At 43.9% G+C, this 13,351-nt stretch overlaps 1 protein-coding gene across 1 annotated transcript in view; it reads left to right on the top strand.

Annotated features, from left to right (window-relative positions):
- The window catches only part of LOC126249432 (translation initiation factor IF-2-like), a 143,357-nt gene extending 130,256 nt beyond the window's left edge, over nt 1-13,101 (top strand). The window contains exon 4 of the mRNA XM_049951085.1: nt 12,916-13,101. Within this exon, the coding sequence (XP_049807042.1) occupies nt 12,916-13,101 (186 nt within the window). The remainder of the gene's footprint in view (nt 1-12,915) is intronic.
- The last annotated feature ends 250 nt before the right edge of the window (nt 13,102-13,351 follow it).

Below are 13,351 nucleotides of genomic sequence, written 5' to 3'. Positions count from 1 at the left end.
ACCTGCTACAGCCATTTCCCACTGCCGAAACGCTCCTGAGGTGACCAAATGTCCACTGTTTCTTAGGCCTCTGTAAAATGATCGATGACCCACGAGTCGATCATTTTATATTTATTTCGAGTCGATCCTCCTCCCTTGGGTCATTCATAGCAATGGTTGTTTTTTTATCTGTGTGGTTGTGCACTCGTACACTGGCCACTAGGGATGAACACTTTCTGTAAAACTGTTACCAACAGTATTTGTTTGTCTCCGAGAAGTCAGTGGCAAATTTGGTTCTCGAATCCGACAAGACGTAAACCAAATAATGTAACAGCATCACACAAGACGTAAACTAAATAATGCAACGGCGTCAACAGCCACAAAATCTTAAAAGCTACAAAAATTTCTATCATTAATTTTGGGACAAAGTTGTGCGAACGTACGTAAAAACTGAGCAATTTCTCAACATTATTAGTAGATGATCAAGGAGAGAGTGGGAACAGCAAAATTATCATTCTTGGAATTGCTGACATAAGCATCAGCTTTTCTTCTGGAATCGCTGACGCCAGCATCCGGTCTCCCGGCAATGACATTAATCCTGGAATTCCCCCCTTCCCCTTCCCCAGTGGCCAATGGCCTTATGCATTTTGCGAAAATATGGAATAGCCAATGGCGTGCAAGCTTTGCCTTGCCATCCTTCCAGCAATTTTAAAGTTTATAGTTCGATTGTGCGAGCTCTTTCATTTACCGTCTGTACATCCATCCAATATGAAGTGCCGACAGCAGCATCAGCGATCAGCTGGGAAGAAGAAGACTTTAGGTAAGAATTTCGGGATTCTTTTTGTTTTAACAATATGGTTATTCTTAGCAAAATCACACCAGGTTTGTGTGCTTGTGTCACAGCCCTCCAGGCTGGCGCTAACGTTGAACTGCTCCCTTCCCTTTGTATTTTACAGACGCTCTGACCTATTGCGGTGAGTTAACAACGTTTATAATTAGGTTTTTTGGTTGTTGTTATGACTTATAGGGACACATAGAAGTTGCTACCTGAACCACAGCAGCAGCAGTCCCTGTTCACAGGATATCTTCCCGCCCTTTCAGACCTGCTATCGTTCGACTATGTCATAGCTCAGCAACAGCAGCAGCAGTCACTGCTCACAGAATGTCTTCGTTAAGACCTTTCCAAGCCAGTCCCTTTCAACTAATCAACGCCACGGCCTCAACCGGAACTCGAGCCGGTAGGAAACGGAGGTAGCTGTGTTTTCAACTACGTAGTTTCAGCTACTTTTTAAGATCACCCAACTACCCATTGTCCCCATCCAAAAGACACACATGGATCAATGTCAATAGGATGCTTTTAGCGTTTTTGGCAGTGCAGCGATTAAGAAAGCAAATATCCTAGTACAGAAACTATTTTTTGTGGAATGTTCCGTCGGTTCTTGGAGAAACATAGCCATATTAATAACTTGAATAGAAAGTATTAATGTTCCACAAAAATATTTATTAATTCGTTATGAACCGACTTCCGGCTTCTTAGGCTACCGTCAGATAACTTAATGCTGACCAGATAGTCTACACAACTTCAGCGACATTTCATAGTTGCACAAAGGATGCTGTACAGAGATGTGACATTTTATGACTATACACTAGCATGATGTAATGTCTAAAGAGACACTGAACAAATAAATCTTATATTACAGTATATTCAAATATTGAAACTATGTGAGTGTATAAAACAGAAATGTTCTGCAGGTGAGTAATGGCACAGGCTACTATGTCATATGGACTAACCGGTGAATGTGATGAACTGACCGAATAAAGGGAGGGGAAGAATGTCGTCTACGGAATGCTGGTGTGGAACAGTTATAATAAGCTTATTAGCTAATGGTGAGGCAAATAATAACTGACTGCCACTTTAATAAGGGTGAATAATGGAACTGTGTTTGGTCATTGGGGACCAGGTCAGGATTCTTTGACTGGTGTTTATGGAGGAGCTTGGACAACAATATCATCCACATAATTAATGAAACCCTTGAGAGGCATTATCAATTGCTCTAAAAATCGTTGGAAAGTAGCTAGCCACACCGAAGAAAGCCCCAATTCAGGTTGCCCTCCATGGGGTGGGTGCACGCAACGACTGTGGTTATATTGGGTTAGATAGAGCAGCAATCAGTCGTAGAATTAAGTTGCTGTAATATGACATTTATAGTCACAACGCAGATCAGATTTAGACCTGTGTCAGGTCATTATCAATGCAGTGCGGAATTGTAGCAGTTGTTCGTGCTCAAGTGAATGCTTACGCAGTTGAACCATTACTAATGAGTCTTCGTTCGAAAACTTCCCACTCCGCGGCTGAAGCAGCGTGCGAAGGTGAAGTGGGTGGAACGGTACTCTGTCTGTTAATGCAAGACTGCCGGCGTAAATTGTTCATTCAGGGCCGGCAGCACGGCGTCCATAATTATTAAACCTGATGAAACCGTAATTAGGGACTGCACACGCCGAAACGTTCCAAAGTCGTCGCCAATAGAGTAGTAACCAAGCAATACACGAAACCGATCCGAGTAACACAAATATGACTTTATTCGTATACCTCTGAGCAATAACGGAAACAAGCCTCACGTGACTCCACACGTAAAAAGACAGAAGATGCAAGCACACACAGAGCAAATGATGTGAGTGCTACAAACTACAGTGGAGCAACAGCCCATGATTGATACATAATTCAGATGCGTTTCAGTACAGGCTGTGTTGTGACACTGCAATTCGCTCTTGCTCGAGTCCTGTTTAGGTGAAGATCTACATTCAACATCAGGCAGCTAATTATATACACTGGATGCGTCTTTTTTTCTGCATTTACATAGTAAGCAGATACACACACATCCGCAAAAGGTGCTCAGTTTTTGTTATTGTCTGGTTCAAAATGGCTCTGAGCACTGTGGGACTTAACATCTGAGGTCATCAGTCCCCTAGAACTTAGAACTACTTAAACCTAACCAACCTAAGGACATCACACACATCCGTGCCTGAGGCAGGATTCGAACCTGCGACCGTAGCGGTCGCGCGGTTCCAGATTGAAGCGCCTAGAACCGCTCGGCCACACCGGCCGGCTATTGTCTGGTAAATCTGCATTTTGGCGTATCTTACTATTTTAACAATCACCATTCGATTATCATTTTGCAGACTACATTATGATGCCATTATTTGATTCTGTTAAAGTATTGTACCTCGGTGTGCGTGTGTGTATGTGTGTGTGTGGAAAAGATATAGTACATACTTATTCACATATACATATTCACATATTACAAATTTACAGCCAACAGTTACAGTAATAGTCATTCGTTGCCATGCTACATTCCTCCTGACTGACAGAACGTATAAGGACCTCCGTGTCCTGGTCCAGCACTGGATTAGAGACTCAACGGGATGCCGACAGCTGCTACTTTGGCTATGCTACGACAGAATGACAACGTGACGCCAGTGTGATGCCAGTGTGTCGCCGTTGCGACGCCAACGTGACTCCGTAAGATCGTTCGAATATTTTTGGGTAAAAATAATTAATTTGTTATAAGAAATGCCCGAGGACTGAATCACAATGGTAGGCGTATTTTTCGAAAGAAGTGGGAGCCCCTTCATTCTCGAAGTACAGGTCGTGAACGCTCATGCAATCGAACTATAAAAATTAAAATTGCTTGAGAGGTGGAGGGCCAAGCTCGCACGCCATTAGTGCACTGACGTCTCTCGGTTTTTACCTAAAAACGCTTAACGCCGTTGGCTATATGGGGAAGAGGCAGGAATTGGTAAGTAGTTTAGGGAATAATGTCATTGCCCAAGGGACGGATGCTGAATCCAGCAAAATCTTATGCCGGTGTGAGCAATTTCGAGAATGCTGAGTTTGCTGTTCCCATTCTCTCCTTGACAGTCTACTGTTACTGACTCATGGGATCAGCAAAGCTATCCGCCTTATGCCGTAGCCTGGTTGTCAATGAAATCGTAACATCGACGTGTTCATTTAAAGCAATTCCACCAAAGTGTATCCCATTCTGTCAACATTACAACTTATATTTTCACTAACAACTGAAAAATCACGCTCGCCTGTTGTATAAATCTTATCGCACAGCAAAATGGTTCTAATGGCTCTGAGCACTATGGGACTTAGCATCTGAGGTCATCAGTCCCCTAGAACTTAGAACTACTTAAACGTAACTAACCCAAGGACATCACACACATCCATGCCCGAGGCAGGATTCGAACCTGCGACCGTAGCAGTCGCGCGGTTCCGGACTGCAGCGCCTAGAACCGCGTGGCCACCGCGGTCGGCTTATCGCACAGCAAACGTAACACACAAGTAGAAGTAATGCAATTAATAAAATATACTAATGGATCCGTAATCACATGCAGAGTCCAGCTTCAAAACAATAATTGGATATGCTTCATTTTCCGTGAAATTATCGCCAGAGAGCGAGGTATTTAGCAACGTTAACCAGGTTGGTTCTTCTAATGATACACTAAACAATGTGACTGTGGCGTATGTACCTTCGCACGTTACTTATGGTAGTCTGAATTTTTATACTTATAATGTTTTTGTGATATTTATCTGGCCGAGCGGTTCTAGGCGCTACAGTCTGGAGCCGCGCGACCGCTACGGTCGCAGGTTCGAATCCTGCCTCGGGCATAGATGTGTGTGATGTCCTTAGGTTAGTTAGGTTTAAGTAGTTCTAAGTTCTAGGGGACTGATACCCTCAGCAGTTAAGTCCCATAGTGCTCAGAGCCATTATATATATATATATATATATATATATATATATATATATATATATATATATATATATATATATACACTCCTGGAAATTGAAATAAGAACACCGTGAATTCATTGTCCCAGGAAGGGGAAACTTTATTGACACATTCCTGGGGTCAGATACATCACATGATCACACTGACAGAACCACAGGCACATAGACACAGGCAACAGAGCATGCACAATGTCGGCACTAGTACAGTGTATATCCACCTTTCGCAGCAATGCAGGCTGCTATTCTCCCATGGAGACGCTCGTAGAGATGCTGGATGTAGTCCTGTGGAACGGCTTGCCATGCCATTTCCACCTGGCGCCTCAGTTGGACCAGCGTTCGTGCTGGACGTGCAGACCGCGTGAGACGACGCTTCATCCAGTCCCAAACATGCTCAATGGGGGACAGATCCGGAGATCTTGCTGGCCAGGGTAGTTGACTTACACCTTCTAGAGCACGTTGGGTGGCACGGGATACATGCGGACGTGCATTGTCCTGTTGGAACAGCAAGTTCCCTTGCCGGTCTAGGAATGGTAGAACGATGGGTTCGATGACGGTTTGGATGTACCGTGCACTATTCAGTGTCCCTCGACGATCACCAGTGGTGTACGGCCAGTGTAGGAGATCGCTCCCCACACCATGATGCCGGGTGTTGGCCCTGTGTGCCTCGGTCGTATGCAGTCCTGATTGTGGCGCTCACCTGCACGGCGCCAAACACGCATACGACCATCATTGGCACCAAGGCAGAAGCGACTCTCATCGCTGAAGACGACACGTCTCCATTCGTCCCTCCATTCACGCCTGGCGCGACACCACTGGAGGCGGGCTGCACGATGTTGGGGCGTGAGCGGAAGACGGCCTAACGGTGTGCGGGACCGTAGCCCAGCTTCATGGAGACGGTTGCGAATGGTCCTCGCCGATACCCCAGGAGCAACAGTGTCCCTAATTTGCTGGGAAGTGGCGGTGCGGTCCCCTACGGCACTGCGTAGGATCCTACGGTCTTGGCGTGCATCCGTGCGTCGCTGCGGTCCGGTCCCAGGTCGACGGGCACGTGCACCTTCCGCCGACCACTGGCGACAACATCGATGTACTGTGGAGACCTCACGCCCCACGTGTTGAGCAATTCGGCGGTACGTCCACCCGGCCTCCCGCATGCCCACTATACGCCCTCGCTCAAAGTCCGTCAACTGCACATATGGTTCACGTCCACGCTGTCGCGGCATGCTACCAGTGTTAAAGACTGCGGTGGAGCTCCGTATGCCACGGCAAACTGGCTGACACTGACGGCGGCGGTGCACAAAAAATGGTTCAAATGGCTCTGAGCACTATGCGACTTAACTTCTGCGGTCATGAGTCGCCTAGAACTTAGAACTAATTAAACCTAACTAACCTAAGGACATCACACACATCCATGCCCGAGGCAGGATTCGAACCTGCGACCGTAGCGGCCGCGCGGTTCCAGGCTGTAGCGCCTTTAACCGCTTGGCCACCACGGCCGGCTGGCGGTGCACAAATGCTGCGCAGCTAGCGCCATTCGACGGCCAACACCGCGGTTCCTGGTGTGTCCGCTGTGCCGTGCGTGTGATCATTGCTTGTACAGCCCTCTCGCAGTGTCCGGAGCAAGTATGGTGGGTCTGACACACCGGTGTCAATGTGTTCTTTTTTCCATTTCCAGGAGTGTATATATATATATCCCTGGGGACTGCATTGGTTCTCTTGAAGTATGTGGTGTCATCGCCAGACACCACACTTGCTAAGTGGTAGCTTTAAATCGGCCGCGGTCCATTAGTACATGTCGGACCCGCGTGTCGCCACTGTCAGTGATCGCAGACCGAGCGCCACCACACGGCAGGTCTCGAGAGACGGACTAGCACTCGCCCCAGTTGTACGGACGACTTAGCTAGCGATGCACACTGACGAAGCCTCGCTCAATTGCAGAGCCGATAGTTAGAATAGCCTTCAGCTAAGTCAATGGCTACGACCTAGCAAGGCGCCATTAGCATTACATAGCTTGTATCTAAAGAGTCTCACTTGTATCGTCAAGAGCGATGTACCACAAGGATGGATTAAAGTTAAGTATTCCAGGAGCTACGTACTTTTCTTTATAGCATTCATTACGTATCCTGTTTCAGACCTATCTACTAGCCTGCGTGAGTTAACGCGTGCATATCGGTCTCCTCAAACCACACTGTGTCGGCACTTCTGTCGACACATCAAAGTATACAAGTCAAAAATAACAGCAAACGATGAAATACTGGAATTATATGTCTCTTATTTTCATTTACTGTTAATTAAATAATGTTAGTGACGATAAAATAGTTTTTTAATAAGTTATGAAATGCTTACTTATTTTATCAATAATGCCACTGTATTTCTCGGCGTCAAAATAAATATTCGTGACATTCATGTTTCATACCTCTACGACATCACATACGATCGGATCTGAGCCCCGAAATGCAAAAATTCAAACCTGTGATCCTCGCTACTGCGCTACTGAGTCCTCTAGTTGAACGCCGTGTGTGCAGTCTGATGAAGTCTTTTCTCGAAAACTGTTGAGTGTTGGCACATAATACAGAGTAGGTGTCCCTTTATTTTCACCCTTCTTTCACAAAGAGAAGTTTCGACTATGTCAGAGAGCGAGCTATGGCGTGTTCCCCTTGCCGCCATGCTTTCCGACGAAACTGCAAGGCGCTGGTTGGGCGTTATGTGGAGACTGGAAGTGGTGCATGATTCCGGTTCAGTAGTACGAACTCCGAACTTATTTGAAGCCAGTCCTACTGCAACAGATATGACAATGGCAGGGAACTGTTTGTCCTTACCAAGTAGGTCAGCGCGAAACAGGTGAGCTTTATGTATACTATTTGTTTAGTACCAAGGCGAAGAGTGATGATCCGGATCTGATTATATATTTTTCCAGTATTTGTATAACTGCGTCATTTAGCCTGCGGCGTCGCACTGGAACTACGATAACGATAGTATCAGGTAGCAGATACTCCCCTCCAGGACCTCGAGTTATCAAGTGCGCAAGACGACTCGAAGAGATCTTCAGTGACACGTATTTGGCGTCTGTTAGCTGTATAGAGGAGATTTCTGAACAGGGACATTTATGGTAGCAATGATTTAGGTTTTATCTCGAAATGGTTAAATTATTTCACCATCTTCAGTTCATCTAAATTTGTTGCCTTACCAAAGTTCAACTTTTTCAAGCTACCTCACGGTGATGTAAAGTGTGAGATGCCTTGTTTCCATGTCTATTTTTCCGTCTGCCTTTGTCCTGTTCTTAGGAATTTCAAATTTTAGTCAATCAAAATCGGATGAGCAGTTGTATCAAGACACAGGGTGACGTGATGTACACAGGCTCCATCTTAAAAGCGTTATTAAGCTTATTTCCAATAGTCTCCAAGGCGAAATGAAACTACAATTAGCGTTATCCACTTAGTTAGATTCGGCCACAAGTACAGTAATATTTAATATAGCAGTCTGTTTTAACATCTGCACTTCGATAATTCTGATATGAATTCTATGACAGCCTAGAGACGTCGTTAGTATGAAACAACCGTGAAATAAACTACGAACATAATGTGCCATCTGTGAGGTATGTGCAGAAATTCCATCCCACGGTCACTTAGAGTAATGTCTTCTTGTTACTTTGATTCCTCTCTGTTGGGCTGGGTTGTTTTGGGGAAGAAACCAAACAGCGAGGTCATCGGTCTCGTCGGATTAGGGAAGGACGGGGAAGGAAGTCGGCCGTGCCCTTTCAAAGGAACCATCCTGGCATTTGCCTGGAGCGATTTAGGGAAATCACGGAAAACCTAAATCAGAATGGCCGGACGCGGGATTCCCCTCTGTCTTAAGTAGTCTAAAAATTGGAATCATAAGGCGCTCTTTTATTGACAGATCCGCACCAGTAGTCGCTACGAGTAGTAAATACTTTTCGTGGCATTGGTTTTTATAGAATAAATGACAGATTTGCTTAAGAAAGACGTATTCGAGACATTACTGTCGGCACTTGTTTCTTGTTCACATTCTCATCACAACTGCTTCTCCTTTCATGCTGTCGGAAGTTCGAATAGAACTTCTGCTGCAACCATTCACTTGTTTCATTTTCTTCACGGTTTTTCAGTCCTACTGTTCGGTCACTGCGAAAGATTTGCTTGCACGGTTTGCTTTTCTGTATTGAAACTATATATTATTCTCAGCTTTCAAGGGGAAAGCAGCATTAGTTTTCGGTTCCAGTCTCGCTGTAGCAAAGATTTTTACATGTTCTGTGAGAGAGCCACTAGCAGGTAGATTGACAGTCAGTAAAGAAACCTTAAAACAACTTATCCCCCATAAGTTTTGTCACTACCCTTATTCTGTACCTTGTAAATCTAAAGGTGAGAAACTTGTTGAATTCCGCACTTGTTAATGCGTGCATTTTCTGCTTCTGTCTACTTAACTAACTTAACTGTGACACTGAATGATTGCCGGCCGCGGTGGTCTCGCGGTTCTAGGCGCGCAGTCCGGAACCGTGCGACTGCTACGGTCGCAGGTTCGAATCCTGCCTCGGGCATGGATGTGTGTGATGTCCTTAGGTTAGTTAGGTTTAAGTAGTTCTAAGTTCTAGGGGACTAATGACCACAGCAGTTGAGTCCCATAGTGCTCAGAGCCATTTGAACCATTTGAACTGAATGATTTATTAACTGGATTTCGTTATGTATCCGCCCCTGCTGTTGTATAGTTTCTTGGTAGTCATTCTTGTAACGCAGTCTCACTGTGGACTGAACGTAGACATAGTCCATTTCGAAGATCAAGTACTTGTCATACTGTTAATTCGTGACAATTTGGGGCACTTAGTTTTGTTAAAAATATATTTTCGTAACGTATTGTGATATGGCGTAATCCATTTGTATTAGTACAGGACATGAGTAATAGCGATTTTCCGTTTTTTTATAAGCACAACAAATAAACACAAGAGATAAATTAATCAGCAGCAATATAGTCTCCCGCAATATGTAAAACAGTCCAATAATGCTCAGATAACTTTTCGACTTGCAGGCCTGTAGACAATACGTTAGTTGTACGGCGTCTCCTTGTGTGTTATACTGCAGAGGCAGTAAATCTGTGGAGTTCAGAGTAACGATAAGGCGAGGGATCTCCGAATTTTATCACCGACTGTGCCAATTTCACCACTGTTCCTGCGGCATATTCTACTCCATCGTACATGAAACTGCGTTACTCATGGCAACGCTGGATCTTCCGCAGAGGATCGACATGTGGTACAAGGTCTGGTAGTCGTCAATCATTATAAACACACATTAAACGTAAAATGGCAGGAAATAAAAATGATTGTTAAATTACACAACTGGTGATCCATCCCCAAAAAAGTCTTAATCGTTACATACGTAGGAAGATGCATGCAGAGCTGTTTAAAGTGAATCGATCGTATAAAATCAGTTTTACGAAAAATATATTACAAACTGAGGCTAATAAGAAGAATTCTAAGGGAAATGTAGCTCCTCCAAGAAAGATCTAGCTGACAATACCGTCGTTTGAACCGCTCTTGACTATAGTATGCGTATGTCGGATTGGAATCCATACCATATATGCTGCAGTTTATTTCGTCATGCGTCGGTATAGCACGTCCCACCCATTACGGGGCTGTTTTTCACAGGAATTCAGTTCATTATATCTTGCACGATTGACCAATTTCGGTCTTATAGCCCATTTTCACGCTCATTCTATAAATAAACGGATCACACATACAACAAGTATAGCTTTGGCTTACTAACTTAACACGATGGGCAGCCTAGAAATCGTACTTACAGGTGATATTGTGTTGTACGATTATCCTGTTACTGAACGGCGGATATAGACCGATATGAAAGCGACCATATAACGTGCAAGAGTCGGAATTAAATCCAGAAAGCGTACTGTACCAGTACCAGTCATTATTGTAATTCCTGACGATTTATAGGGCACTATTTATGCTCACTTGCGTTGTCGAACACCAACTGTCAGTTTTGCCCACGCGTGAAACAATTACAGCTAAGATACAGCAGTGGAACCAATGTGTCCATAAATCTATACGTGAATCACAGCGTACTGTATGCCATTATAAGCATATGTTAAAAGGTTGGAACTGTAAAAAATCAAATCTAGAACGAACAGTGTGCCAAGGTATCAATTGCCTCTCGAGAGGGCGGGGAAACCCAAGAAAAGGGGGATGAAGTCTGTCACATTTTATGGACGCAAAATAAATGGAAAAACACTCTGTCAGACGTACGTCATTAAAAATATGATCTGTGACTACAAAACTATACTTATATGACAAATAATGTTCAAATTCAAATGGTTCAAATGGCTCTGAGCTTTATGGGACTTAACATCTGAGGTCATCAGTCCCCTAGGCTTAGAACTACTTAAACCTAACTAACCAAAGGACATCACACACATCCTTGCCCGAGGCAGGATTCGAACCTGCGACCGTAGCAGCAGCTCGGTTCCGGACTGAAGCGCCTAGAACCGCTCGGTCACAAAGGCCGGCAAATAATGTTCACTTTAGTTAGAAAACTACATTCATGACTGACGATAGCTGACATTCAGAGTGAGAATAGTGGTAATACGTGGTCCACCAGATGACACATAAACGAATTTTCTTACTAACAAAATGCAAACGTACTGATAAATATTGGGAAAAGTGACAAGAGTTGTTTGCTGTAGTGTAAGAACGATATGTTGAAGAGAAAAAATAAGCAGTTTATAATTTACAATGTTGGACCCTTACGTCATCTTACGTAAAAGGGGGCCTGCTATCACCTAATATGGGAAATGGTGCATCAAGTAAAGAATGCAGAATATCCTCAAATGTATGGTTGTCAGTATTCAAAATGTGAATAGAAATAGTTTGTTACAGGAAAAATAAGTGACAAGATATAGCAACAGACAGTAAAATTGTATAATACATGAAAAGGATAAAAAGTTTATTCTCGTATCACTGTCTCGGAACATCTTATGTAATGTGCTACTGGCGGCTAATATGGGGTGGCAGTGATACATCGATTAAAAATCACAGAAAGCTAAAAACATAAGGTTGTCAATAAAATTTAAAAATTTAAAAAATTTTAAAAAGAAGGAACAAAAATTCTTTGATGCAGCTATCTTGAGTGACAGTGTGTAATTCCAGCATAGCGATAGAATACACAATAAAACGACCTTTTAATAGATGCTTATAATGCACACAGTACTTTGCGTCTTTGACTCATTCATCGATCTATGAACACACTGATTCGATTGCTGTGTCTTTGCTGCAAATGTTTCTCGCGTACACAGGTGTGACAGTTAGTGTTCAACAACGAAAGCATGCACATGTAGTGTCCTATAACGTGGCGTTAGCTATAAAATGAATATTATGCTCGCAGTAAACTTTCTGGCTTTTATTCCGACACTTGCACGTTACATGCTCGCTTTCAGTTAGGCTATATCCGCCGTTTAATAACAGGATAATTGTATAACACATAGATACCCGAAAGTGCAATACTAGATCGTCCATTGTAAAATATTATATTTTTGTGTCAATAAACCAAAGTTATATTTCTTGTATTTTTGGTCTTTGTAGACTGGGCTTGAAAGTGACCTGTAAGGACGAAATTGACCAATCGTGCAAGATATAATAAAATGAATACGTGTGAAAAACAGCTGAGGTGGAAAACGTAAAAATGTCCTTCAACAAATACCCGATTGTGGTACCCCAAATGAAGAAAATTATGTAAATATAGGAATTCAAAGTTTCTGTAGGATTAAAGTAGCCATTTGGTGTGGTACACGTGGTAATGTAGGGTACCGCAGCAAGTATGAAGAAATTTATTGTGCGTCTGGTAGCTCGGATTTCATGAAAAAGTTCCTGCTTTATTAGAATTTTAATCTGTGGCGGAAAATATTTTCCTGCGACTGTTCTCGTAGCTATTATCCAGCGTTGTCCCAGGCCGCGTAATTCAAAATTATATCGAGCGAAGCTTCACTCTTACACCATCTGTGTACACTTTAGCAGGCGCTGCTGTCTTGACGGAAATCCTAGACGCCACGAGCGTTTCAGCAACAAACTGTAAGACAGTCGCAAAGGCAGGAATGTTGGCTCAGCTGGAATAATCGGGTTTCCTGTTCACAGGTGGATATTTTTTCGCGGCTGGAGAAGGTGTGGGTGTGGCACGGCGGTATGACTGGACAGGCGTTATCTTCAGGGACAAGACAAGGACTGATGCGGCCCCGGGGGCGGCCGGCGGCCGGCGGCTGCGGGGCGGACAGATTAATGGAGGATTACAGCAGCGCAGACGAATTACGCGCCTCCCCTTAACGCCAGTCTCCGGCCGGCATTACTCGCTTTGTACATTTTCCTCAGTGTATGTTTCCCGCAGCTGTGTTATGCAATGTGCTATTGCGAGCTCTTATGCACAGGTACTTTTGTAACTCCCGAGCAGGCACAGGTTATCTGCAGCCAACCTATTTATACGGTGAAATGCTGCAATCACGTCTTACAAATATATGCTGTCGTGTAAAATGCGTACGCGTCAAAGATAAGACAATCGACGCAACAGCGCCAGTTA

Source organism: Schistocerca nitens, chromosome 3, assembly GCF_023898315.1.
Source record: "Schistocerca nitens isolate TAMUIC-IGC-003100 chromosome 3, iqSchNite1.1, whole genome shotgun sequence".
Lineage (NCBI taxonomy): Eukaryota > Metazoa > Arthropoda > Insecta > Orthoptera > Acrididae > Schistocerca > Schistocerca nitens.
Note: the sequence above shows the minus strand (reverse complement) of the source record. Positions and strands in the feature narration are given on the sequence as shown.